The 25,924-nt window shown below is 36.3% G+C and overlaps 2 protein-coding genes and 2 long non-coding RNA genes across 9 annotated transcripts in view; 2 read left to right on the top strand and 2 right to left on the bottom strand.

The window, feature by feature from the left end:
* The window catches only part of LOC108740371 (tachykinin-like peptides receptor 99D), a 239,604-nt gene extending 228,856 nt beyond the window's left edge, over positions 1–10,748 (top strand). For all 6 annotated transcript variants that reach the window (XM_025976461.1, XM_018474664.1, XM_018474665.1 and 3 more), the window contains 2 exons: positions 6,784–6,920; positions 8,298–10,748. In XM_025976461.1, coding sequence (XP_025832246.1) covers positions 6,784–6,920; positions 8,298–8,425 — 265 coding nt within the window. In that variant the 3' untranslated portion in view covers positions 8,426–10,748. The remainder of the gene's footprint in view (positions 1–6,783; positions 6,921–8,297) is intronic.
* Positions 10,749–14,057: 3,309 nt separating this feature from the next.
* Positions 14,058–18,205, bottom strand: LOC108740372. Its single transcript, XR_001938323.2, has 2 exons — positions 17,159–18,205; positions 14,058–14,535 (listed from the first exon to the last, which is right to left on the bottom strand). It is a non-coding gene; the product is annotated as an uncharacterized LOC108740372 (long non-coding RNA).
* Positions 18,206–18,994: 789 nt separating this feature from the next.
* Positions 18,995–21,127, top strand: LOC108740373 (extracellular exo-alpha-(1->5)-L-arabinofuranosidase-like). The gene is made up of 2 exons (XM_018474670.2): positions 18,995–19,393; positions 20,448–21,127. The coding sequence occupies exons 1-2, from the start codon at positions 19,016–19,018 to the stop codon at positions 21,036–21,038; spliced, it is 969 nt and encodes a 322-aa protein (XP_018330172.1). The 5' UTR covers positions 18,995–19,015; the 3' UTR covers positions 21,039–21,127.
* A 115-nt stretch (positions 21,128–21,242) lies between these two features.
* On the bottom strand, positions 21,243–24,382 carry LOC108740374. The gene is made up of 3 exons (XR_001938324.2): positions 22,873–24,382; positions 22,690–22,763; positions 21,243–22,099 (listed from the first exon to the last, which is right to left on the bottom strand). It is a non-coding gene; the product is annotated as an uncharacterized LOC108740374 (long non-coding RNA).
* Positions 24,383–25,924: the final 1,542 nt, after the last annotated feature.

The raw sequence follows: 25,924 nt of genomic DNA, 5'->3' as shown, positions 1-25,924 counted from the left end.
CATTTTTTAGTTTTTTCGAGATAACTCAAAAATCATACACTTTACGAGGTTTTTGCAAGAATAGTTTTGTCTGAGAAATTAAATTTCCCATCGGAATTGCCTTGTTAGAAAAATTCTATTGCTATTTTTAGTAATAAAAATCACAGTATTTTGAACATTTACTAACTTTAGATTGATAAAGCTTCCCAACCAGAAACGAAACGTTGGTGTCCATTTTACATTGAAATAAATTAATAAAACGTAACAATAATATATGTTTATCTAATATTGTATTGTCTTGTCTTCAATAAACAGGCGAAAAATTTTTGTAAAAATCAAAATTTTCCTATTTACGAGTATGCCCCTTTCTGATGTTACTTAGGTACGCTATATCGACAAGGGTTTAAATTGAGATGAAATATTACACCTACTGGCAGATATCATCTATTTTACGAATTAATCGTAGTAGTCGATGATAAAACAAAAACACCGTTAATCATTGTTATTTTCATTTGGCGAAACATACCGGTTCGTGGTTGACAAGGGCTGCTAGTAATGTACTATAAAAAACAGACATTGTTCATGTTTTGCGATATTTTTTTCGGTTTGTTTGTTTCATTCTAGTGTCGTATATGAATAGCTCATAAAGTCCAATTTTTGTGGCAAAAATTGATATTCATACGGATACCTAATACTCCACACGTTTTATTCGTATTGTAGCGAGCACGAGCGTGTTTGTGTATACGGCAATGTGTATTGGCATACGTGTGTGTGAGCGGCTTATCGATCCGCCGACTAGCCGCGGGCGCCTTTCTTCATGTGCGCCGTATCTGTAAACGTGTGTGTCGTACCTGCGTTCCGGAAAGCAATTAAATAGTTCAAAGAATACGAAACTTTTCCGGACGGCTCGAGAAACTTCCAGAAAAGACACAAAATAGTATATAAAGGAAGAGTCGATCGCCGAGAGGAGAGTAGAAATAAATTGAACGTTGCAGAAGTGAATCAAGAGATAAATTGACAGTGATAGAAGTGAAATAAATAGAACAGTGAATAGTAACAGTAGTGTAAATAAATAGAATAATTACCGAAGTTTAGAAATAATTTTATAGTGTTTTTGAGTTCAATAATAATTAGTGTAAATAAATAGTTTTCTTCTTAAAAGTTAATTTGTTAAACCCACGAACATTACAACTGGTGTCAGGTGTGGGATTGAGTCAGACATTACAATGGCAAAGAAGTTGTACGAATAAAAAGTAGCCGAGCTACGAAGAGAATTGGAAAAACGGGATGAAGCGACAAGCGGTAACAAGACGGAACTTCAGTGGCGGCTCGCGGAGGCGTTGAAAATAGTAAAAGTTTGAAACGTGAATTGGAAGAAAACCGTAAAAGTTTGGAAAATAAATTAGAAGAAAATAGTAAAAGTTTGGAAAATAAATTGGAAGAAAATAGTAAAAGTCTGAAACGTGAATTGGAGGAAAACAGTAAAAGTTTGAAAAATAAATTGGAAGAAAATAGTAATAGCTTGAAACGTGAATTGGAAGAAAACAACATAAGTTTGGAAAATAAATTGGAAGAAAACAGTAGAAGTTTGGAGGATAAATGGGAAGAAAAATTTAATAAGAATATTCAAGAAACAGAAGAGAAGATAAAAGTGCTGGAAAAATTGATCTTTAATGGAAAGACAAAACCAATCGAAGGGAATGTTGGTGCATCTAGTACACTCAACGAAGCCAGCCAAATCAACCAAGGAAGCGGTATAGAGTCAAGAACACGAGTAAAACCACCAATGTTTGATGGAATGTCCTCATGGGCCACTTACCACAAGCAATTCGAGGCGGCTGCTAAGGCGAATAACTGGGCGCCTGAAGAAAAAGCCACTGCGTTGACCGTTGAGCTTCGTGGAGTTGCATGTGACATTTTGAACACCCTTTCCCCGGAAGAATTGGCGGATTATGAACAGTTGGTAAAACGGGTAGAGTTGCGCTATGGCGAGGCTCATTTAACAGCGATGTATCATATGCAACTAAAAACCCGTCAGCAGAAACCAACGGAATCCCTACAAGAATTCGAGGCTGATATTGCGAGACTGTCCCGACTGGCCTATCCTGATACTCCAGAAGAACTGATGAAAAGGTTTGCACTGGAGGCATTTACTGATGGACTTCGGGACAGTGACACCCAACAACGAATACGCCTTGACCGACCTAAGACGCTAGCTGATGCATTGGCTCGTACATTAGAGTACGAAACTGTTAAACGGGTCTATAGCAGACAGGGAAAGGTTCGGCTACTGCGTGAAGAAACGGATTCGTCAGAATCTCTAGAAGAAACCGTCTGCCGAATCATCTCCAAGTTCGATAAAGAAACACGAAGGCTAAGATGTTGGAATTGCGGCGAACTAGGTCACAGAACGAGGCAGTGTAGGAAAAGTACTCCTTCGCCAAGTACTCGACGTTAACAACAGGAAAACTAGATAGGTCACAGAACGAGGCAGTGTAGGAAAAGTACTCCTTCGCCAAGTACTCGACGTTAACAACAGGAAAACTAGATAGGGTCGATGTANACTCGACGTTAACAACAGGAAAACTAGATAGGTCACAGAACGAGGCAGTGTAGGAAAAGTACTCCTTCGCCAAGTACTCGACGTTAACAACAGGAAAACTAGATAGGGTCGATGTAATGGGGCAAACGTTGACCCACGGACAAAAAGACTGTCTTTGACCATCGAGTGCTTGTGGCAGATATTGAAGATAACGTAATTCTTGGGCTGGCCGTTTTACAAAAATACGATTTTGACATGAATTTAAGAAAGACGCCTTCTGAGACTAAATGGCGAAGAATTCTATTTCAACAAAGATAGACAAGAGGCTGTAACCCGAAAGGTAAATTCTGAAACAGTACCTGTTGAAATAAGTGGAGTGATGGACAGACATTGTACAAATCTAACCAGTGAGTAGAAATGCAAAGTGCAACATCTACTTTGTCAGAATGACGATGTCTTTGAGACTGACAAGAATGGTAGGGGAAGGACCAATATCGTAAAACACAAGATCAATACCGGAAATGCGCAGCCTATTCGTCAAAGACCTATACGATTACTCCTGGCCAAAAAGGAAGAAGCAGAGCGAATAATCCACGAAATGCAGGAGACCGGCATAATTGAGCCATCCTCAAGTCCATGGACATCACCGGTAGTATTGGTAAAGAAGAAGGATGGAACAACCCGTTTTTGTGTGGATTACCGCCAGCTCAACAACGTAACTAAGAAAGATAGTTATCCACTACTACGGATTGACGACACCTTGGATATGCTTTCTGGTTCGAAAATGTCTTCCACACTCGACTTGAAGAGCGGATACTGGCAAGTTGCTTTAAATGCTGCCGACAAGGAAAAGACCGCATTCTCGATCGGCACGGCTTATGGCAGTTTACAGTTATGTGTTTTGGTTTATGCAATGCCCCGGCGACGTTCGAAAGGTTGATGGAGAAAATCTTGAGTGATACTTGGATGACATCATAGTGATTGGAGGCACCTTTAATGAACATCTACAGAATTTTCAAGCGGTATTCCAGCGGTTACGCGAGGCCAATTTGAAACTTAGTCCGAAAAAGTTCCACATTTTCCGCTAGGAAGTTTCTTACTTGGGTCATGTTGTATCAGCGAAGGGCGTGGCCGTGGATCCAGAGAAGATCAAAACCGTGAAAGAATTGCCACCGCCTGAAAATGTCCACGACATAAGAAGCTTCTTGGGATTGTGCACTTATTATCGTCGCTATGTTTATGGATTCGCCAATATCGCCAAACCTTTGACATGTTTAACCGAAAGTGACTACTTTCATTGGGATTTGGATTGTCAAACGGCATTTCACACTTTGAAGCAGGCTTTAATCACAGCCCCCGTAGTGGTATATCCTCGGCCCAATGAAATGTTCATTTTGGACACCGACGCCAGCAATGTGGGAATGGGAGCCGTTCTTTCGCAGTTACAAGATGGCCAAGAGAAGATAATCGACTATTTTAGCAAGACCTTATCAAAAGCTGAAAGAAACTACTGCGTCACTAGGCGAGACATGCTGGCTGTAGTCAAAGGTGTAGAACATTTTTATAAATACCTGTATGGACGAAAATTCACCCTACGCACCGATCATGCAGCTTTAAAGTGGCTTCTGAACTTTAAGAATCCGGAGAGCCAGGTAGCTCGATGGATTGAGAAGCTACAGGAATATGATTTTGACGTGGAGCACCGACCTGAAACCGGACACAAGAATGCCGATACACTTTCCAGAAGATCTTGTCAAGCAGACTGCAAGCAGTATGATCGAATGAAAAAGAACGAATGGTTACCTGACAATATAAAACACGACCAAGAAAACGACCAGGACTTGAATAAGATAATGGAATTGAAAAAAGACGGAAAACGGCCAACCTGGCAGCAAGTTTCTTCCTGTACCCAAGTCCTAAAATCGTTATGGACTCAGTGGTATTCAATAGTATTGGAGGATGTCATTCTGAAGCGTGTTGTTGAAAGTCCAGATGGAGAGGAAGATAGGAAGCAACTGGTTATTCCTCGAAACAAGATTAGAGAGCTGTTGCAGTATCTTCATGATGGATCATCTGGTGGCCATTTTGGAGTGACTAAGACGCTTGGGAAAGTTCGACAGCGATTTTATTGGGTAAACTGTAAGGAAGATGTCAAGAATTGGTGTAAGAAGTGTACCACCTTTGCCGCGAGTAACGGACCACAAAAAAGGCCAAGGGCGCCAATGCGTCAATACAATGTCGCTGGCCCCTTCGAACGAATCGCAATCGATGTGGCGGGTCCATTCCCAGAGTCCGAGAAGGTAACAAGTACATCGTGGTCGTTATGGACTATTTTACCAAGTGGATTGAAGCCTATGCCCTTCCGAACCAAGAGTCGGAAACCATAGTTGAGGAGCATGGTTGAACGAATGAACCGGACTTTGATTAAATATCTCTCCAAGGTAGTGTCTGACCACCAAAGGGACTGGGACCGCTATTTGCCTTTATTCCTAATGACATACCGTTCATCTGTCCACGAAACGACTGGCCAAACACCTGCCAGTGTCCTTTTTGGAAGGGAGTTACGACTACCTTGTGACCTCAAATTCGGCTTTAAACCAGGAGATGACTTGGCTGGAGAAGATTATGTAACCAACCTCCGAAGAAAGCTTAACGATATCCATGAATCGGTTCGTCTGCATGCAGAGATTGCTAGTGTCGGGATTAAAGAAAACTACGACATCAAGGCTACAGCAGGTAGTTACCAAACTGGAGATTTTGTTTGGTTGTATAATTCTCGTCGTCTCCGTGGACTATCACTTAACTTCCAACAGAATTGGGAAGGACCCTATGAGATAGTGAAGAGGATTAACGACGGGATCTACCGAATTAAGAAAACTCCAAATGGGAAGCCGAAGGTAGTCCATTTTAATCGCTTGGCTCCATTCGCCGGTGCAAATGAAGAGGAGGCGCGGGCCAGATTATTAAGAACTACTCCTTCCGAGCCCACATTCGAAGAGTTCACGAAGAAAGGCCCCCATGTTAACAGGAAATTTGGAGTGACGCAAGAAATCCGACGAGACCTCTTTGCTATATCCAAGGAATATTCTCTGGCCCATTGCGTTTCAAAGGATCTCAGAATGAGCCGTGGTATCGCGTCCGAGTTCAAACGCAGATTTGGCGGTTTGGAACATCTTGAAGACCAAGTACAGAAGGGAATAGCACTGTTGTGCTTGCCTGACGGACGACGCAATTTCTATTACCTGGTAACTAAAGGAAGATGCTCTGATACCCCACTTATAGAGACCTTTGGGACGCAGTAATAGAACTCGGCAGACATCTTCTGGAGAATAACCTACAGAAGCTGGCGATTCCGAAGCTTAGCTATGGACTGGATAACCTAGATTGGAGGATCGTACGGAACATGATCGAAGTCCTGTTCCGCCGTACTGGAATAGACATTTTGGTCTGCAGTAATAACCCGAATCGGACAAATCATGAGAAGACTTCTATTCCCGGAGTGGATGTCGTGAAGGCGAGAATTGCAGATTCCGGCATGATCCTGCGAAACGGAAAGTAAAAATGTTTTGGGACGAAACATCCTTAAGGAGGGGGCAGTGTAGCGACCACGGGGGTGATTGTGTGCGATCGGGCATACGTGTGTGTGAGCGGTTTATCGATTCGCCGACTAGCCGCGGGCGCTTTTCTTCATGTGCGCCGTATCTGTAAACGTGTGTGTCGTTCCTGCGTTCCGGAAAAGCAATTAAACCGTTCAAAGAAAACGAGACTTCTCTGGACGGCTGGCGAACGTTCCCGAAAGGAGGCAAGGGAGTATAAAAAGGAAGAGAAGATCGCCAAAGGAGAGTAGAAATAAATTGACCGTTGCAGAAGTGAATCAAGAGATAAATTGACTGTGATAGAAGTGAAATAAATAGAACAGTGAATAGTAACAGTAGTGTAAATAAATAGAATAATTACCTAAGTTGAGTAATAATTTAAGAGTGTTTTTAAATTCAATAATAATTAGTGTAAATAAATAGTTTTCTTCTTAAAAGTTAATTTGTTAAACCCACGAACATTACAATATCCTAAAAAAGGATCTCATCAAAACTTGTTGATTTAGTCTTTAACTAAGTATGACATGTTGAGTGCTTAAACGTGTTATGGTTTTTAAACTTTTTATGTAAAATTTTGTATTTCAATGTTTGTTTGGTTTTGTAAATATAGCGTGCTCTTCAAGTAACTTTTGAATGAATTACTACCTGAATAATTTCTTTGTTTAGGTTTAGAGCAGGCTTTGTTCAGTTTTTTTCTTGTTTACCGTTCGTTCATTTAAGCCACAGAAATATATCTCGAAGAGAAATCTTCACTGCTAGATCTTTCTCTGCATCACCTGAAGGACATCGAATTGCCAGAAACAGTAAGTACCCAAACGAAATTTGCAAATACTTGGTTAACTATATAACTATACAAATTGTTGTACAATAATAATGATATTGTACCAATTTATGGAAATAATAAATTTACAGTTAGAAATATATGCGCTATACGATTGATTTACTGTTGTCATTGTTTGATGATTAATTTGGAGCTGTTGTTTTTAGTTTGTATTGAAATGTAGCAATTTCGTATTAATTTTCTTCAAGAAGAATGTATCCTTATTTTATGTAGATAGTTAGTATGCTTATGAGCAGATAGCGCTACAGGACCGTTACTATTACTATTAGTAGTGTTGCAAATATATATTTTAATGTAATTTAAAAAAAGAAAAACTTAAATCATGTGGCTGTTATATTTAGAAAATTACGGTATGCAAACAGGAACAAGATACATAGTAAAAATAATTAAAGCACAAAATACTCAGGGGTCACTTTGCGAAAATAAAGAGCCAAAAGGTAACTACAAAAAATTTACCTCGGGGAACACAGTCGGGGGTTCCTGGATTTCCTTGGTTGAGTGCTCAAAGCTTTCTAACAGTAAAATTACAATCACAGTGACAAAAAGAGCAAGATAACAAAACAGTAATAATAACAAAGATAACAACAAAAATGAAAACAATGTAGAGAAAAATAATAGAATAATCGAAGCACTTACGAACGGTGGTAGCGGTAGGCGAGAGACTGTCTCGATAAGAATTTTTGGAGGGTATTTATAGGATAGGGTTGTTAGTAGATTTGATAGAAGGTTCTAGAAGGATAAGTAGTGAGAGAGAGGGTGAAGACACTAGTTTATAGGAATACATAGAATTAGACAGTACAGAATTCAAGAGAAAGCAATTAAGGGTAAAACCAGATATTAGTATGGGAGTGCATGCAGGTATAGTTGAAGTTGGATTTCCAGGTAAAAGTGATTGAAAGAATAATAGAGTTTAGACTGAAAGGAAATATTACTTGAAATGAAATATTAATTGAAATGAAATAAAATTAGAAAAAATATTTACACACAGAAAAAACAAAAAGAGTTATTTCGCCACAGTTCGTCTTATCCGTCCCTCCCTAACCACCAGTGTGGGTTGGAGGAACTAATATGTTTCCTTTTAGGTTTGCATTTTATCGAAATTGTATTAATAATTAATATTAGTATTTCCAATATAGATGTGAGTTGTATTCATGTCAATGTATTCAAAAGGAAACAATTTATTGAATTTCTGTGATACCTTGTCCTAGGGCATTCGTATGACTTCTTTAGTTTCGTTTACAATATTCTCCGCATAATATACAACCGTTTTCCGTTTTATGTGTGTAGATATATATATTACACTCAAAATGAAGTACCTAATTTTTATAAATGCTTTAAGATACTGTACAAATTTCGATTCACGCTGGATGTTCAACCCCTCCAATTGCGAGCACCTATTTCAACGGTGAAGAAAACTGTTTGGCTAGATCTCGCATCAGGAAAAGTATGGAACTGAAATTATTCTGACAACGGCATGATAGTTCGGAGGCAATAATGATGGGTTCGCGACATACTTGGATTTAGAATGAAATAAACGGAAGGATTGCTCTATCAAAAAGTGATATCTATTTATGTACTTATTGTTGTATTCTATGCTACTCGCTGTTTTGTTTAAATTATTTTGCTGACAGATGTCTACTTACTTAGATCAACTTTGGGGGCAAGTGTTACTAAGAATCGCTTTATTCACTTTAAATGGACCATATACTTAATACTCCTGTACTACTAGTAGGAGCCTGGAAAAGGATGCCGTTCTGACAGTGCAGACATACATACGTTTGTCTCCCTCATTTAGACGTCAAATATTATCCGCATGTCGGAGAATTGTTCCCCACTACAGTTGTAAGGCTTGCGCGTAACGCATCGGGTAGCCGGCAACGCTTCCACTTATGAGAACTAGTAATATAGGAGTATTAAGTACCTATATAAAATGGACAAATGACCAAAGCCTTGTTATTACGGAAATAATCTTAATAAACTGCCACGTATTATATATAAGTCTCACCGACGAAGTCCGGCAGTTCCTATGTTCAATCAGTATTATCCAGCACATTAAACTGCATTCCGCCTTAATTGTTCCATTGTCAAAAACTATCAAATGTTACATGTACTTATAGTTTTAATTACTGTTTGAAATACATTTTTTTTTGCATAATGTCAACAGAAGTCTCAAGAATTTATAAACTGGTTTTAAGAATTATACATTGTTATACAGAAATGTGTGGCATGTTTGTTTACTTAATATAAGTTTAAATATGTGTCTGTAAAGTGCATCGTTGTACTTGTAGTGTTAATTAAAGGCTGATTTAGTAAAAAACAAAAAAAATTAATGCATTAGTAAATTTATTTTTAAATTAACTTTTACCCACTGCAGATAACCTCAAATTAATGAGAACTTTAACACTACAAAAATTCAAAGTGTCTCAAGAGATCTTTCTCTTTGCCTAGCCTTATCCCATATCATTTGAGGTCGGCTCTCCCCATCATTCTTCGCCATAAGCAACGGTTCTGGGTAGTCATGCCATTTACTTGGTCTTTCTTCAGGTCGTTGTTGATGAGGGACATCCAAGTCTGAAGTAGTCTCCCTGGCATTCTCGATCCGGTGTTTATGCTTAGGACCGTCAGCTTAGTCATGTGATAGCAGCAGTCTCTAAATCGCTTCTCCAACATTCGAGCAACTATTCCAGGTCTTCAGGCCAAATCAAACACAATTAGCAACTCGCTATGGGTAATTAAATCATTTTAACTCGCTGAATTAACGAACAGCTTCAAAATAATGTCAGGATAACAATTCCTTACCCCCAACTCTTAAAAAAAACTCTTAAATCCGTAAGGGGTTGTAAAAATTAACATAAGAAAAGTAACATAGGTACAATGATATGGCACACAGTCAATTACAAGACATCAAAAATTAAATTTGCTAAAAAAATTTTGGAAAAAGTACAAAGGTGGATTGTCGTTGGTTAACAATTGATAGTTTTTAGTCACCAAACTGACTCAGGTGTCATAAACATTAACATAAAATGGCGACAAAAGACAGGCAAAATTGCAAAACGCAAAAACAAAAAAATTCACCAAAAAAGCCAAAAGTACTAATCTGGGTGCATCCCACGGTTAAAACTCCTCACTCGGGAAACCGAGCTTTTCAAAAATCAGCACCAAAGGTTGTAAGTAAGGGTGCAGATCTTCAATTTGAGAACAGTTGGTCCAAACTATCGTAAAAAACGGGAGAAATCCTCTAAAAGTTCACTCGGCTACCAAGAGAACGGAAAAAGGGTACCAAAGACAAATCTGGCTTCACCAGGTCTCAAAAATTCTCTAACAAGGAACAGGGCGTAACTCATACGCCATACAGAATTAGGGGAAGAAGTGATTAGCAAAATCACCAGAAAAATGAAAACTTCCAAATACTTAAAACGACAAGAGCAACAATTGCTCGACAAAACTAGGCACCTAGTGCAACAATAACTCAAGCTTTTTATTACCTAAGTCAAATTGTACAACAAAGTGTTGTTCCAGATTACTACTAAAACCGGCAGGTTTTCGACAGCAGTCAAAGGCAGAATCCCGTCCATACGTAAAATTACCTCATAGAAACTAGAAAATTGATACCTTCTAGAACGCTGGATGATCATGCTACCCCAATTTAAGTTGCTTAGCAACAGCGTGGATCAACCTAATTTATTCTCGTAATTTAGGCAAAAATCAGACCAAAACAAAAGGTACATAAAAAAATACAACGTGTGATTATACAACACGCTACTGAAGTGAAACTTCTTCAAACACACAAACATACTGGGATAGGGGTTAAGGAATTGGTTTAATGGTATTATTTGTACACTATTGTGGGTTTTTGTTTTATTTTAAATATTTTTCTTTCCATTCAGTTATAACAGTTATATTTATCCTAATAATACGATAGCGAGTTTCTACAGTTTGTCTGCTCCTGATTCATTCAAATTGTTTTTGCAAGTCCCAGATTATAGGGAATTTACCAATGTGAACGACGGTGAACACCGCGGGGGAAGAGTAGTTGCAAATAGGTAGCCATCGAGGTCAGATTAAAAAGTAAAGAGTAAAATAAAAGAGGAAAAACGTGAGAAAGACGAAAGACGCGTAAAAGACGAAAGACGTACGAAAGACGGAAAGTCCTCAAAAAGACGATAAAGACGAAAAAGACGGAAGACGATAAAATTAAGTGTATATTGATGTGCTGTTTGTGACCAATAAGAAATAAGTGTATCAGGATAGCTGTGCAATACTGTGGAAAACTCTAATTGTACAAACCTTTACACTTTTTAATATTTTAATTTTATTCATTAAACACATTCTAAAAATAGTGGAGCTGGATTCGTTTTTATTCACCCTAGACAACCAAAGAAAAAGCCTACACTATGAACTTAAATTTTACACTATACATGCCGGAGTTGCCTGTAACGAACCTTGCATTGAAGCGCGCTCACGGCTCAAGCGATCCCCACTATGAACTCGACTACGTGGCCGAGTAGAGGGGGGATATACGTTGCATGATTTCGTTACATAGCAACTTGCATGAAACGAACTTACCCTACCGTGCGTAAGGAAGTTTCACTTCAAAAACTAACCTTAGAACCGACGAAAAGATCATAGACAGGGAATAAACGACTCATAGTGTAACGCATCTTTTACTCCGCTAAAAAAAAACGTTATGAAAAGCTGGCAGCGCTGGCCAAAACTAGAATGTGTACATGATTAAGTCTTTGCTGTCTTTTTTAACAGTTTATTTACACACTTAATCCTAACTATATAATAATTGAATCAGTTCATACTTTCAATTTTAATTTCTAACTCTTCAGCATGCTTCATTACGTGGAACGCTTATACCTACATGTACCCTGTCTTGTAATTACTAACAACCTGGTTTCTCTCGCAATAACATTCTATTCTATTTATTTCTGAGAACTTTTACCATCAGTATCTGTACTTTATGTCTTTCTTTTATACTACCCTTCTCCTTGTCAATCTTCAACACCTTTAGCAATAAATTACCTTACTTTCGATTTCAAAAGTTAGTTCTTTTCTTTCAGCTGCTTAGTAAGTTTTCGTATACATTGTTATTATCGTTATTGTTATTTTTGTGGTTGTCTTGTTCCTGTTGTAATTTGCAATTCTGTATTAGTGTTTTATTTTTAGTTCATTGCGCCATATTTGTGTACTACAAAAACTAGCCGAAAACACTACACAACATACGGAATACCAAGAAATAGATTTAAGCTCTAAACTATAATAAAGTTATTTGCACAGCTACAATGTTATTATTAACAAAATTTTGCCGGTCATAATGCTGCACTCTCGCTGATACTTCATAAACATAAACGGTTGATAATAATACGTTCACAATGTTACAGAGGGGTCGTTCACAATTTTTTGCAACGAACAACTCCATTTAAATTGTGTTTCGAAATCGGCAAAGTTCAGACAATAGATAAGAGTACGACTTGTTTTATTATTTCGATATACTTATTGATTTTCAACAAGATGAGAAATAAAATTTTGCTAAATTCCGATAAGGATCCATAATAAAAATGCGGAACCAGTTGCAAAAGAGCATGTAAAAATGTATGCGGAAGCGAAAGCAGAGGTCTGTTACAACACTGTTGTGCGGTCAGAAGTTATATTCTTTCTAGAATTTTGATTGACCTACATCACAGTATTGCAGGAGCGGAAGGGTGGGATTAAGAAAGAAGGAAAGGGACAGATATTAGCCGCATGGGTCGCTTTCTCTCTTTCTAGAACATGGTCAATTTCATGAGGGTATTGCTTAGTCCATTCTCTATTTCTATGGGACCAAAATACGACGGTTAGAATTAATTCTGCTATTATCTGTTCACTATGATCTTCTTTACTTTCTTTTATTTATACAACTCCTCATTATATTCTTCCCCCCTCCATTTTTTCAATGCTAGTTTATATTCTTTCTTTTTATTCCAACACTCCTCAATCCACCATCTTTCACTTCTTTTCACCATCCTTATCTTCTTTATCAAACTTTCACTCATTATCTCTTTCATATTCTTCCAGTTACCTTTTCAACTTTTTCTATTATTCTTTATCTATATTCCTGCACAGCACTTTTTGACCATTCGTTCACTTCTTTGCATTCGTACCTATTTGTTTCTACAATCACCTCTTCCTTCATCAATACAATTTCTACGGGAAAATGTTCTGATTCTCTTAATTCCTTTATTTGAAAACTTTTTATATATCCCCATGTATTTTCTTTTACTAAACCATAGTCTATGACTGACTTTCCATGCCCTATACAATATATTCCCCTGAATTATCTCCCTCCACACACCCATTTAAAATACATAAATCATTCTTTCTACGCCACTGTGTATAAATCTTTTACTATCCCAATCTATAGAATTTTTCTTTCCATTCCCACAAACATAAAATAAAGGGTTAAAACATTTTATTAAACAATTCTTATCCAGAAAAACTAATTCATCAAATTTTAAATCCTAACAATTTACAAAGCAATGGGCTCCTAATTAACTAATAATTTACACCAGTAATCTCAGGAGACCATTATGAAATATCGTTCTGTACATAGAGGGTCTTTTTCACAACCTTATTAAACTTTTTATAAAGATATAAAAAACTTGAATCTCTTGAATCGCATTGACCAACATTTAAATGATAGTCGCTCCGAACCTCGCAATAGTGAATTTGCATCTCATATTCATACTACAGACCGTACTACCATTTTTGTCATGTTGTTTTCTAATAATGCATTATCGCAGTGATTTCCTGATGAAGCCAAAAATGTTGATGAAAATTTGAGAGCTTAATAAATGTAACCACATTAACCCACATAGTTTTATTTAATAAAAATTTGTCTACCGACGCCCTCAACTTTGATCATCTTTAATTATCTTATCATTAATTATCTATGAAACTATCCTACGATTTTCTGTTTTGCTTTTCTTCACTAATTGTAACTCCTGTTTCTTTTCCTATTTTAATATCAAGATCCTCCATAGCTACCCACTTATTGACCTTATTATACGTCTTTATATATCTTCTCTTCTATTTTACCAAATTTACTTTTTTTTTCTTCATTTAAATATGCAAACACAAAAACCCAGTCTCTCTTTTTTTCTTTTCCCTCTATAATAATTACCACTTTATCTATTTCTTTCACCGTCATCTCCAATTTTCTTTTACCTCAATCATTATTCCTCTCATTACTCTTCCCTTTTTTTATTTTCTCAGCACTAACTATAGATATTTATATTATACCCATTACCCATATTTCTTTCTATATAATCGTTATCTTTCTTTTCTAACCATGTATCACTTAATAATATTATTTCGTATGATTTTAACTTGTTCCAAAACTTTTTATCTTTATTCCTGATTCCTGTTATGTTCCATCCAATCATTTTTATATTATCTTTTTCTTTCTTCAATCCATCAATTTCTCTCTCTGTCATGCTTTTCTAGTCACGAAAGGGCTTACTCATCTTTCCTTCAATCAGACCTCTTCTTTGTCTATTCCATATCCATATCTTTCTTCCTAAGAATGCTGCCCTCTATATGCGCAACAATAATCGTTGGTGAATGTGTCTTCGAATATATTGCGCTGATTAAAGCTTGTTTTTCTCCATACTAATTTTTTAACGAATTTTTTCTTATTGCGTGGTAAGTTTGTGAAAAAAAGTGGGGGGAATAGAATCACTAAAATATTCAATTCTTTTGACATTTTATACTTTCTAAACCATTTTTAGCACGATGCCGCGTAATTACAAGCCAGATCCTCGTGAGAAACGATACAATAAACACTCTGAAGAAAATATCAAGAAAGCAATTGATAATATTCATGGCGGTTTATCTATACGAGAAGCAGCTCGCCGTGCCGGAATTCCAAATTCGGTTTTAAGAAGACATTATAAAAACCCAGATACGTTGCCACAAGGTGGGCCAACTGCCCTGTCTTCAGAAGAGGAGAACACAATTGTTGAAAGAATTCTCATCTGTTCGAAATAGGGGTACCCTATGGGTCGAATAACTCTTCGACTGTTTGTTAAAAAAAGTTATTTAGATAACCGCGGCAAGACTATAAAAACATTCAAAAATAACACGCCAGGTAATGAATTTGTTATTGGTTTTTTGAAAAGGCATAAGAAAATATTGGCAGAACGCATGTGCCAAAACATAAAACGATCACGAGCTGAGGTATCTCGAACCATACTGTGTGAATATTTCAATAATTTGAAAAATGAATTAGAAGATGTGCCTGCCGAAAATATCAACAACTACGATGAAACAAATTTAAGTGATGATCCAGGCAGGAAAAAAGTTTTTACAAAACGTGGCTGTAAGTATCCGGAACGAGTCATGAATTCTTCGAAAGCAGCTATACATCTATTATGATGGCAGTTAATGCAGAAGGAGAGTTACTTCCTGTATATGTTGTATATAAAGCATTGCATTTATACAGCACATGGGTTGAGAATGGACCAGAAAAAGCGAGATATAATCGAAGTAAATCAGGTTGGTTCGATGCGATCTGTTTTGAAGATTGGCTAAAAACGGTGGCAATTACATTCCTAAAAAAAAAGCTGGAACCAAAGTTTTAATCGGAGACAACCTTTCGTGCCATTTATCAACAGAATGTGTGAGACTTTGTCAAATGTATGACATAAAAATGGTATTCCTCCCACCAAATTCAACACATGTAACTCAACCACTTGATGTGAGTTTTTTTGGGCCAATGAAGAAACACTGGCGATCTATTTTATCAACCTGGAAATTGGACCCAGGAAGGAGGGAGGCCTCAGTTCCTAAAGACATGTTCCCAGCGCTGCTGAAATTATGATGAAATTAAAAACGAAAGGCGCAGATAATGTTGTTGCAGGGTTTAAGAAATATGGAATTCTGCCGTTTAATCCAGAAGCTGTCCTTCAACTGGTTCCAGAAAAGGAACAAGAAACTCCAGAGGTGATAAATAAAAGCATAGATCAATCACTGATTACTCTCCTGGAAGAAATGAAAGGAACAGCAGGTAGCACACCACGTCAACGATAAAAAAATTGCAAGCACAGCCAAGAAAAAGTGTTGCGGCGGAGAGTAGCTCAGACTCTGAAGATATTGATGATAATTTGTGCGAAATTTCTGCGGATGAAAACGCAAACAAGACTGATGACGACGATTCAAACAAGACTGAAGACAATGAGACTGATGATAATGAGACTCATGATAATGAGACACATGATAAAGCAAATGAGAGTAGAAAAGAATCAAATCAGAATGAAGATGATGGCCATTGTTTAGAAATAGTGCCATATGAGCTCAACAAAAATGACTTTGTTATTGTGAAATTTGAAACTAATAAACGTGAGTGTAGGTTTATCGGGCAAGTTCAAAATGTGACAGCCAATTGTGTAAATGTGAAATGCATGAGGAAGAAGATTGGTAAAAATGTCTATTTTGTGTTCCCTTTCAAAGATGATATTTGTGATGTTAAACTAAAAAATATTGAGCGACGAATTGTACTTATGAACCAAAGAGGACAACACATGTTCTGTGTCGATGCAACCTATTTAGAGTAAAAAAAGGTTCAGTTTTTTTTTTCACTTTGTTTACCTAGGTATATTATCTTAATTTGTAAGCTGTAATTTCAACTTAATTTCTGTTTTTGTTCAAGAAGATAGGTATTGAATTTTTTTTTTTATTGTTCAATTTATTTAGTTTTTTTATATTGAAATAAATATTTTTTCGCAAATATTATGTTTTTAATGGTTTTATTGCAGACTTTTTTACAGGTACCATCTTCCAAAAATTATTTTTTTTCTCAAATAGTGATTCTATTAACCCAGGGTAAAGTAAAATAGGCTAAATTGATTAAAAACTATTGGTGATTCTAATCTTCACAACTAATATACCAATAGAATCAGCGATTTTAAAAAAAAAATTAAAATTTGGGAAAATGTGGTCGAAGTAGGTAACTAGACAGGCTGAATGTATAACTCATTTTACATATTTTAATTTCTGATTCATTCTTCTACGATGATTCTAAGCAAAGTAATACGCATTTAAAAAAACAAAAGTAAGAAAAATTGATTCTATTCTCCCCAAATTACGGTATGTAGTTTATAGCATTATCATTAGGCATATTGAATAGTAGATAAAATAAAAAGGAAAAAAATGACTTACTTTTGTTCGTCATCTCGCGCTTGGTTGGTTCCGTTGTTGATCTTTAAAATGTTCAAGTTCGTTCTAGTTTTATTACATCAAGTGTACAAAGTTTGCAACTTTTCTGACAAAAAATTACTGAAATTAAAAACCATTAAAGATACAGTGTTTCTGCAATAAGTAGCAAGCCTGCAGGAGATGATGGGGCACTATATCACAAGAAAATTAAGTAAACCTTGTGGTAGGATCACACAGGGAAATACGACATTGCAACGCATCATCGCATGATTTTCAGCAGCATCCGTTTTGTATTTCTTTCGTATTGTTAAAATCACTTGACTCCTTTTTAGGATTAGAAAAAGAATCGTGTTTCTGTGGTATAAATCCACAAAATAGAAAATAAAACGTTAAGGAAAATGATAAAAAAGAAAGAAACACCCTATATAAGAAATCTTACACAGGTTTCTACTTTAAACTCTCAGGAACCGTTATTTCATATGAATGTAAAAAACAACGCACTATAGCTTTGTAAAGTACTGAGGCTGTTTATCTGGCGATAGCTCAAGCCTGTAAAGAGGCTATTTATTTAAGAAACTTGTTTTGTGAAATTGTAGGCAATTGTGATTATGTAGTAATATTGTAATCAAGGTGCTCAGAAGTTATCAGAAAACCTATTATATCATAAATGAACCAAGCACATAGATGTGCGCCATCATTTTGTTAGAGAAGCGGTGAAATGCCAGCAGACTTACTGACCAAGGGATTAAGTAGTGTAAAACATAACTATTTTGTAAAAAGGTCACATATTCAAAGCATTGTTTAATGGACGACTTTATACTATTGAGTGTTTTGCTTCTATTAGTTTGATAAGGTACATATGTACCAAGGTTTAGATAATTTTGATAAGTGGAGATGTTAGGATTAATATCAAAATAATGTATTCAAAATACCACTAGTGGACTATATGACGAATTATGTGTACTATTACGTCCCTAAACTATCGATATTTACTTTAGATATAAGATGTATATAATACGACCTAGGCAAGTTAGTATAAATATAATTACTCTTGTAATATTAATGACGTAATAAACGTATTCTTTTTCTCTACAAGTTTTTTCACAACTAAGTGTGCATTTTTGTCAATATTTTTAATTAGAGATTTTTTCGACTTAGTGTGCAATTCAGTACGTTGAAAAAAGAGCTACTTATAAAAATATCAACATTTGGTGTAACAACGACCAATAAAAATTTTGTTGTCGTGAGTTCGGTAATTATTTTCTCGAACCTGGGATGCCAGGACTCAACAATACCTACCTACTTATCTTATAAGAAAATAAATAAGTTTTTGAGAAACCACTACGCGTGTTTCATTAAATATAGCATGGTTACCCAGACTTATGGTGAACGATAAGTTGTGACACAATGCCGATTTTGGATAATTTTCTCATGCTTAGTGATCTTATAAATTACAAATAAAACAAAATTAATTATTAGCAGACACTCGTTTTTTATTTCTAGGTAACAGATAATAACATGCCAATTGCCATAAACATAAACGATGTTCCTATGCGGCTGCTGTCATTGTCGCAATAAACGATGTCGCAGCCTCTTATTTATTCTAGATAAATCACACTTCTAAAGTTTGATATTTCTTAAAATTTTAAACAAATAAATAAATAAAAAAACAGATAAGAATAAAAAAACTGATTTTCATTTTAGTAAACTACAAGGATTTGTTGTTTATTGCACACTTTAAATTAATGTCAAAAAAAACACCTTTCCTTAGGATAAAGAATATCGATGATGATGATAGCAAAGTTTGTTCGAATACGATATAAAAGGTGTGGTAGTGGCACTTAAAATTAAAAACTGAACATGATGTGCAAGTGGATTCTACTAAGCTTGCTTGTGGCGGCAGCCAGTGCCATTGAGTTCACGAATCCGATAGTTCCGCAGGCGCCCGATCCATGGATGGTCTACTATAAAGGCTTTTACTACTTTCTTGCTACTACTTGGGATAATACTATTACCATACGGAAGGCAAGTACTTTGGCCGAACTGAAGAATGTTGAGAACAAGGTAGTATACACGTTCGATGGTCACACAGCATGGGCACCAGAAATTCATCAGGTAGACAACAGATGGTACCTCTACTACGCGGCATGTGATCCAAACACCCAGAACTACGGGTGTCATAGGAATAAGGTGGCAGAAAGTGTTGGAGATGACCCGATGGGACCATATCAATTTAAGGTATAATATCAATCATTACAATTGTAACGTATCGACTGCTTCATACATATTGCTCCCTCACAAACTGTGCACAGAAAACCTGTGAACAATCTTGAAACAGTAGTAGGTGCTCTACTCATTATGATCGTATTTAAATGAGCTATCAAATATTATTGTAAACCAGTCTACCACTCACGGCTGATCAAATCAGAGTTGTTTGACTGGGAATATTAATCAACTATAAGATTAATCATGATTTATGTATTTGCGGAAAGAAATCATACGAGCCTAAGAATGATAATGGTCTTGGAATTGGATACAACTTGCATTTTATAAATAGGGACGCCCACTTCTTAAAGAAGACCGAATTTTTCATTTTTATGATGTTAAAATAGTAATGACTCCTATTTCCATCTAAATTACTTAATATAAAGGAGATACAGTTGGAAAGTTTCACTACTTTAATTTGTCTGATCGAAAATTTGTCGATATTATTGGATCATTTTAGAATGACAATTTCTGCCCTTTCCAATGTAACACTGAAGTATTTTCTATTCCTTTTTTGTATTAATAACTGTATATAAGAAACGTAAAATTAGTCTACAGAGGATAAAACATTGTCGGCATTGTATAACTCTTAGCAGTTAATGAACAGCTAAGCAATACCTTGACTTTATCTTAAGTAACTCATCAATGTGTTAGTTTTAAGCTATTGTTTTTAGTAGTAATTATACTCCTTACAATTATTACCGAATTGACGAATTAAAAATTTAACTGATGACAAAAGGTTTGGTAAGAACAATTTCTAAAAAATACTTTATGAAATTCGTCTTAAGTAACTAACCTTTCAAATGGCTTTTAAAGAGTATTTTGAGTCGTACTGAAGATTTTGCCCGTCAGCGGTAGAAGGTAGTTTCCCTTCTTAGGAACTGCGCAAGGATATTTATATGATCAAATGAGTGTCATCCATTGGGAACATACTCAGTTTACATAAAATGTGTTAAGCAAATGGTCTATTTCAGTTCACCATATAGTTGCTCCTACTACCATTAATCATGTTTTTTATCTTATTTAGGCCACTTTGGTTGATGAGGGTGACCCAATGGAATTAGATCCCACGTTGATCAAAATCGGAGATAAATACTATTTGATTGGTTCGACCCAGCAATTATACATACGGGAATTGAGCAATCCTTTCACGCTCGCTCCTGGTAGGAAGGCTATTATATCCTCTCCGACATACGACTGGGAGAGAGTATGGGAAAATATTAATGAAGGACCCGAACCACTCTACCATGACAACAGAACTTTTGTGGTCTACTCAGCTAGTTCATGTAACACATCTGAGTATAAACTTGGTCTATTGGAGTTTGTGGGCTCAGACCCACTTAACATCACACATTGGAAGAAAAACCCCACTCCTGTTTTCCAGACTAACGAAGAAAATCACGTGTATGGTCCTGGGCACAATGGGTTCTTCAAGTCACCTGATGGGACAGAGGACTGGATTGTTTACCATGCAAATGATAGTCCGAATTCAGGTCTTTGCACCATGGTCAGATCAGCACGAGCTCAGAAGTTCACTTGGGGTGACGATGGACTTCCAATATTTGGTGTTCCAGTAGCCGATGACGTAGAGCTTCAGGGTCCATCTGGTGAACAATGATACTAATAAAGATTCGGTCACATACCTGTTGTCATTCTGTTTCATTGTAAATTAATACTTGTGAATAAACAAACAATAACTAGCAATAATTATTAATAAAAATAACCGATTTGTTTGAGAAGATAATAAATGTAAACGTCCATTAATTATTATTATACGAATAGTAGTTAGCAAAATATAAAACATACACCACACACGCACGCAATCACTCCCACCACACACACACACACACACACTACACGCGCGCGCACACTCATATGCACATAAAAGAAATATACTCTTTAATGCCATAAATATGACTTAAATAAGTACATGCGCAGAAAACGACGCAAAACTCAGACTCAGTTAAGTCTTAATACCGATGAGAGGAGGCAACAGAATACATCTGATTGTCATTTTTTTCGCATCGAATTGCAAAACGGGCGCGAACTTTAAATAAAAATAAAGAAAGACAACACTATGGTTAAATAAAAATAAAAGAAAAATAATAAACAGCGGTAAACACACACACATACGTACGAACACTTTAAAAATTATTTGAAATTCGAATCCCGTGCTAAAGGACAAGCTTCGATACGTCTACCAAATGTACTGCTGGTTTCTTTTGATTTCTGTATCACAGTATGATTCGACCGTTAAATTAACACTGTACTCACATTACCCATAAATTAGTATCATGTCACAAAGACCTGCCGTATTGTAGAAGGAAACCGTCGATGTAGATGGTCCACCTCTGAACTGATGGGTGGACACTAGCGCTAAAAAGCAAAGTGGTGATTTTTCCTGCGCAAATTGTTTTTATACCGGGTAGCAGGACTTGTTCCAGATCAGTCAATCGTGGTATGGCAGTGGATCACGTTCGAGTGTTCCGCTAGATCGGATTCCAGATCTGGTTGAGTTTGAGGGTATCCTCCTTCTCGTTGAAGTTTTCTGGATGTTTTTAAATCTCTATAGTCTCTTTAGGATTCTGCCAATTCGGTCCGTGACGTTTGAAACATATAAGTAAATACGCTGGAGAGATAGTGCGCTGTTCCTTGATGGAATTTCCATAATCTTCCGAGCTGAGGTACAATAGAGTTAAAAGTAAGCAAATCGTTATTTGTAAGATTGGACTAAATGTAATTCAACATGTTTATGCTGCCAGCCAACTCAACAAACGTGCTATAGTGCAGTTCAATAAACTGATTATAGTAAATACAATACAACATCAGTCTTTGGAGTAGGTTATTTATGTCATTGTTGAACAGTTTTTGCAATAATGGTGTGACATGATATATTTTTACGGATTTGAACCGTATCGCCGCTGTAGAAGATAACCCCCAAAATTATACACGCGAAATAGCAAGAATCGTTGACTTCTCTAATGTGGCCGTGTAGCACATTTTAAAGGAATAAGTGGTGCGTCCTTATTATTTGCAACGACTGCAAACAATTTACCGAACTTCTAGAATTATAAGGATGTACCGTTGCAACAGCAAACGAAATACATCAAATGTTTGACATTTTTTGGGGACTCAAAAATTATTACGGTAAATATCTAGAAGCCTTCCTTCTACCACGGGACGACAGGATACTAATGTGCGACGCGCTCATGAGATCCAAAAAGATCGAAATCACGATCCGCGTCTGGCCGTTTCGACAGAATACTTACCACTTCAAATTTGTTTAGTAGCACCCATAAGTTCAGTCGGCCTTCCAGAATAAAACTGACGCGAAGCTTCTGCCCTGGTATCCAATGGCATTCCTTGTCGGCTAGTCCAATCATTGATAAAGTTTTTGGTAACGATGTGGTTCAGTATCACATATGTTTCAGTTCACATATTAAATCCATGACGACCAAGATGTACCGGCTATCGAAGTCTGTCATTAGGAATAGCCCTGCCACGTCGACTACGATTCTATCAAATGGCGCATGTCGGGCAATCAATCTACCACATTTTTTCCATTTTTTTGTCGCTCGCGTACCTTCCCCGCCGAAATGCCATTTGTCATGGATTGCTTCTAAGACTTTGGAAGTACCACTTGCAGTTCCAATTGGACTATCCCACAATCACTTCAAAACACTGTAGTCCAAAGTAATAATTTTTTTTCTATCACGCCGTTTTCCCAATTTTTATCTCTTGCACTCATCGCAAAAAACCGAAATCAGCACAAGAGAACTGTAATGTCGCGGCTGCGTACAATTACGTTTGAATTTGAACCTACCATCAGTTTTGCCTATTTGACGTTAGAGGGAGCAATATGTTCGATTTGATACCCTCTTGTTTTGTTTTTAAATTTGTGGTTTATGGATACTACAATATGAGTTGTTAGGCTTCGTATGATATCTTCTTTTTTAAAATGTTAATTAAATACTCTTCGGTACACATACATTTATTATTACTGAAAATAAACTGTCATAACCTTAATAACACAGGTGAGACGTCTTCCATAACTGTAATCTATATAGATTCGACTTGAATTAGATCACATGATGCTTCACGTACATTAGTCACTATTACAGTCAGTGATTGCCAAGAGTCCATATACCACAATAAGGGAAAGGGGGAACTGGTGCGTTTAGTGTTAGAAAACACTACCAGGTGGCATACTCACAAACAGCAGATCCAGAGTACAGTCTTTTAAAAGAAATGAACAAGAAAAAAATTAAGAAAATACACAAGCGCCACCAGCGCAAGCAGGCACTGGTTTCGCACATCGAGCCGGTGGCCACTACCATGAAGATCTGTGGGAGGTATTCGGAGATCTGTGACCACCGAAAGGGAAGTAGTGCGAATTCGATTGGCATTAAGTTGGGAGACTCGGGACTGGAGTCTTGAATAATTCATTTGTGCACTGGTTAGCGTCTTTATATAACAATATAAATATTACAGTTTTCACAAGCCACCTAAATGTCGTTTTTAGGTGTTGTTTTAGCTTAAAACTAAAATAACGCTAATATTGCGACCTTTAATAGAATCCAGAACAAACAACAATGTACATTTGACGCATATTCTTGTTGTTAATGAGAAAATAAAATTGTTTTGTCAGTTAAGTGCGTTTCATTGATAATAAAAAAAACGACAATTACTGTGTACTTATACCTTGTGTTGAGGGTTATTGTTATTTTTTAGAAATATGTTGTAATCTGTCCTGCATTCTGACGTTTTATGTTTTGTTTTAATATATTCTTAAATTTTTGTGTGGACCTTGTTCAAAGAACTTCTAGTTAGGTGGACTCAGGATCTACCGACTCTACTACCCCAAGATGTTTCCGTTTTTTGCGGAATCCCTGTTTGCCGTACAGTGCCCGATTATTTGTCTTTGCAAAACTATTGGGTTTGGCTATGGAAGAGGGGACTCATCTACGAAATGGAAGGGATAAGAAAAAAAAAAAACCATCTCACTCGCACTCGCAGGATCAATGAGGAGCTACTTGGTTAACCTTGAGGATCATTTGGGATGCAAAAGATCCGAGTTTGCCCGGCTCTGAGCTAGCCAATGTTTCACCGTTCTCGCTACAGTTAATCAAATATAAACGAAACAGCTCCCATAAATAACAAACCGATTCAGTTACCTGATGTAAGGTCTAATGTTGTAAAGTACACTGCGAGTCCTAAAAAATCTAATACTTTTTCAACTAATAGTCGGGGATAATTATCAGATATAGTTTCCTTTATTTAGTTCCCTATTACCTATGACTATTCATTATTTATCTTTTAGCGACGCGTCCTTCTTCTTAGATACTACTCACAAAGACGAATTGAACGAAGAAAAACTAGGACGAATCACACCGCCTTTTAACAGTTTGCTGATTTGTTTTTCGACTTCTTCTTTGAATACGTGGGGATACCTATACGTTTTAGAAACAACGGGGATTTCATCGGTTATAATTTTGTGTTCTATAATATCGATATGTAAAAGGATCCACCTCTACATTAAATATATCATTAGTCTATATTACAAGTTTTAATAACGAATCATTATTTAGAAGTCTAATTCTAATTCGTTTAAGTAATTTATCATGACGTTCCTGTTTATCTATCTTATTATAAGTTTCTAAACTATTTATGCTACTTATCATATTTATTTCGAGTGGTATGTGTTCGAGATTTTCAATTGTAAATATTTGTTCAGTTATCTTATTGATAGCCGATGTCGTTATTTCCTGTTGCTCTGATGCACTAACTATGTTATCTGGTATTGTAACAATGTTATCTAAGTTTAATTTTGGAAACAAGTATTCTTTATTTATCTCTGCTTTTATTGGAATCTTAATGATTTGTTCACATTTTGGTTTTATTTTAATATGGAACAAACTTCATCATTATTTGATATTGAGTTTTACTTTTGTGTAGACATGGAAATTAAGTATTTGTAATATATTAAGAAACTAAGTATTTGTTGCAATCGCTACTTTGTACATTATTACTTGAAAAGAATTGTGAAACTAAAATACCATATACCTCTAAATTAGGTTTATCGAAGTATTAAATTTAACAGGAAAATTACTGTCAGCTTTTATTGATCCTTAAGTAGAAAAAGGGTGACCATTTATTTTGTTAATAATGTACTCCTATTTTTTCTTATCTTAGAAAAATTATTAGTGATGTTCCGAATAGTCGGCAAAGCCGATTATTCGGCCACTTTCGTAGTTGGCGACTACTTGTAGTATTTGCTAGTTTTCCCTGACCACCACGAGAATTATCATTTGGCACTGCTTACACTTGACTTTACAAGAATCATTGTCCAATTGGTAAAAAAAAGTCAATAAGCGAGACTGTCTTTCTGACATGATTAAATTTTTTTTCACTTTAATGAACAAGAAAAGTATTATTTCTTTACACAAAAATACTATTGTGACCCGCGCAAAAGCAAAAATCAAGGAACAATGCGAAGTAAGTAAA

Source organism: Agrilus planipennis, unplaced genomic scaffold, assembly GCF_000699045.2.
Source record: "Agrilus planipennis isolate EAB-ADULT unplaced genomic scaffold, Apla_2.0 scaffold75, whole genome shotgun sequence".
NCBI classification, from domain to species: Eukaryota; Metazoa; Arthropoda; class Insecta; order Coleoptera; family Buprestidae; genus Agrilus; species Agrilus planipennis.
This window is presented reverse-complemented; position numbering and strand designations above follow the sequence as displayed.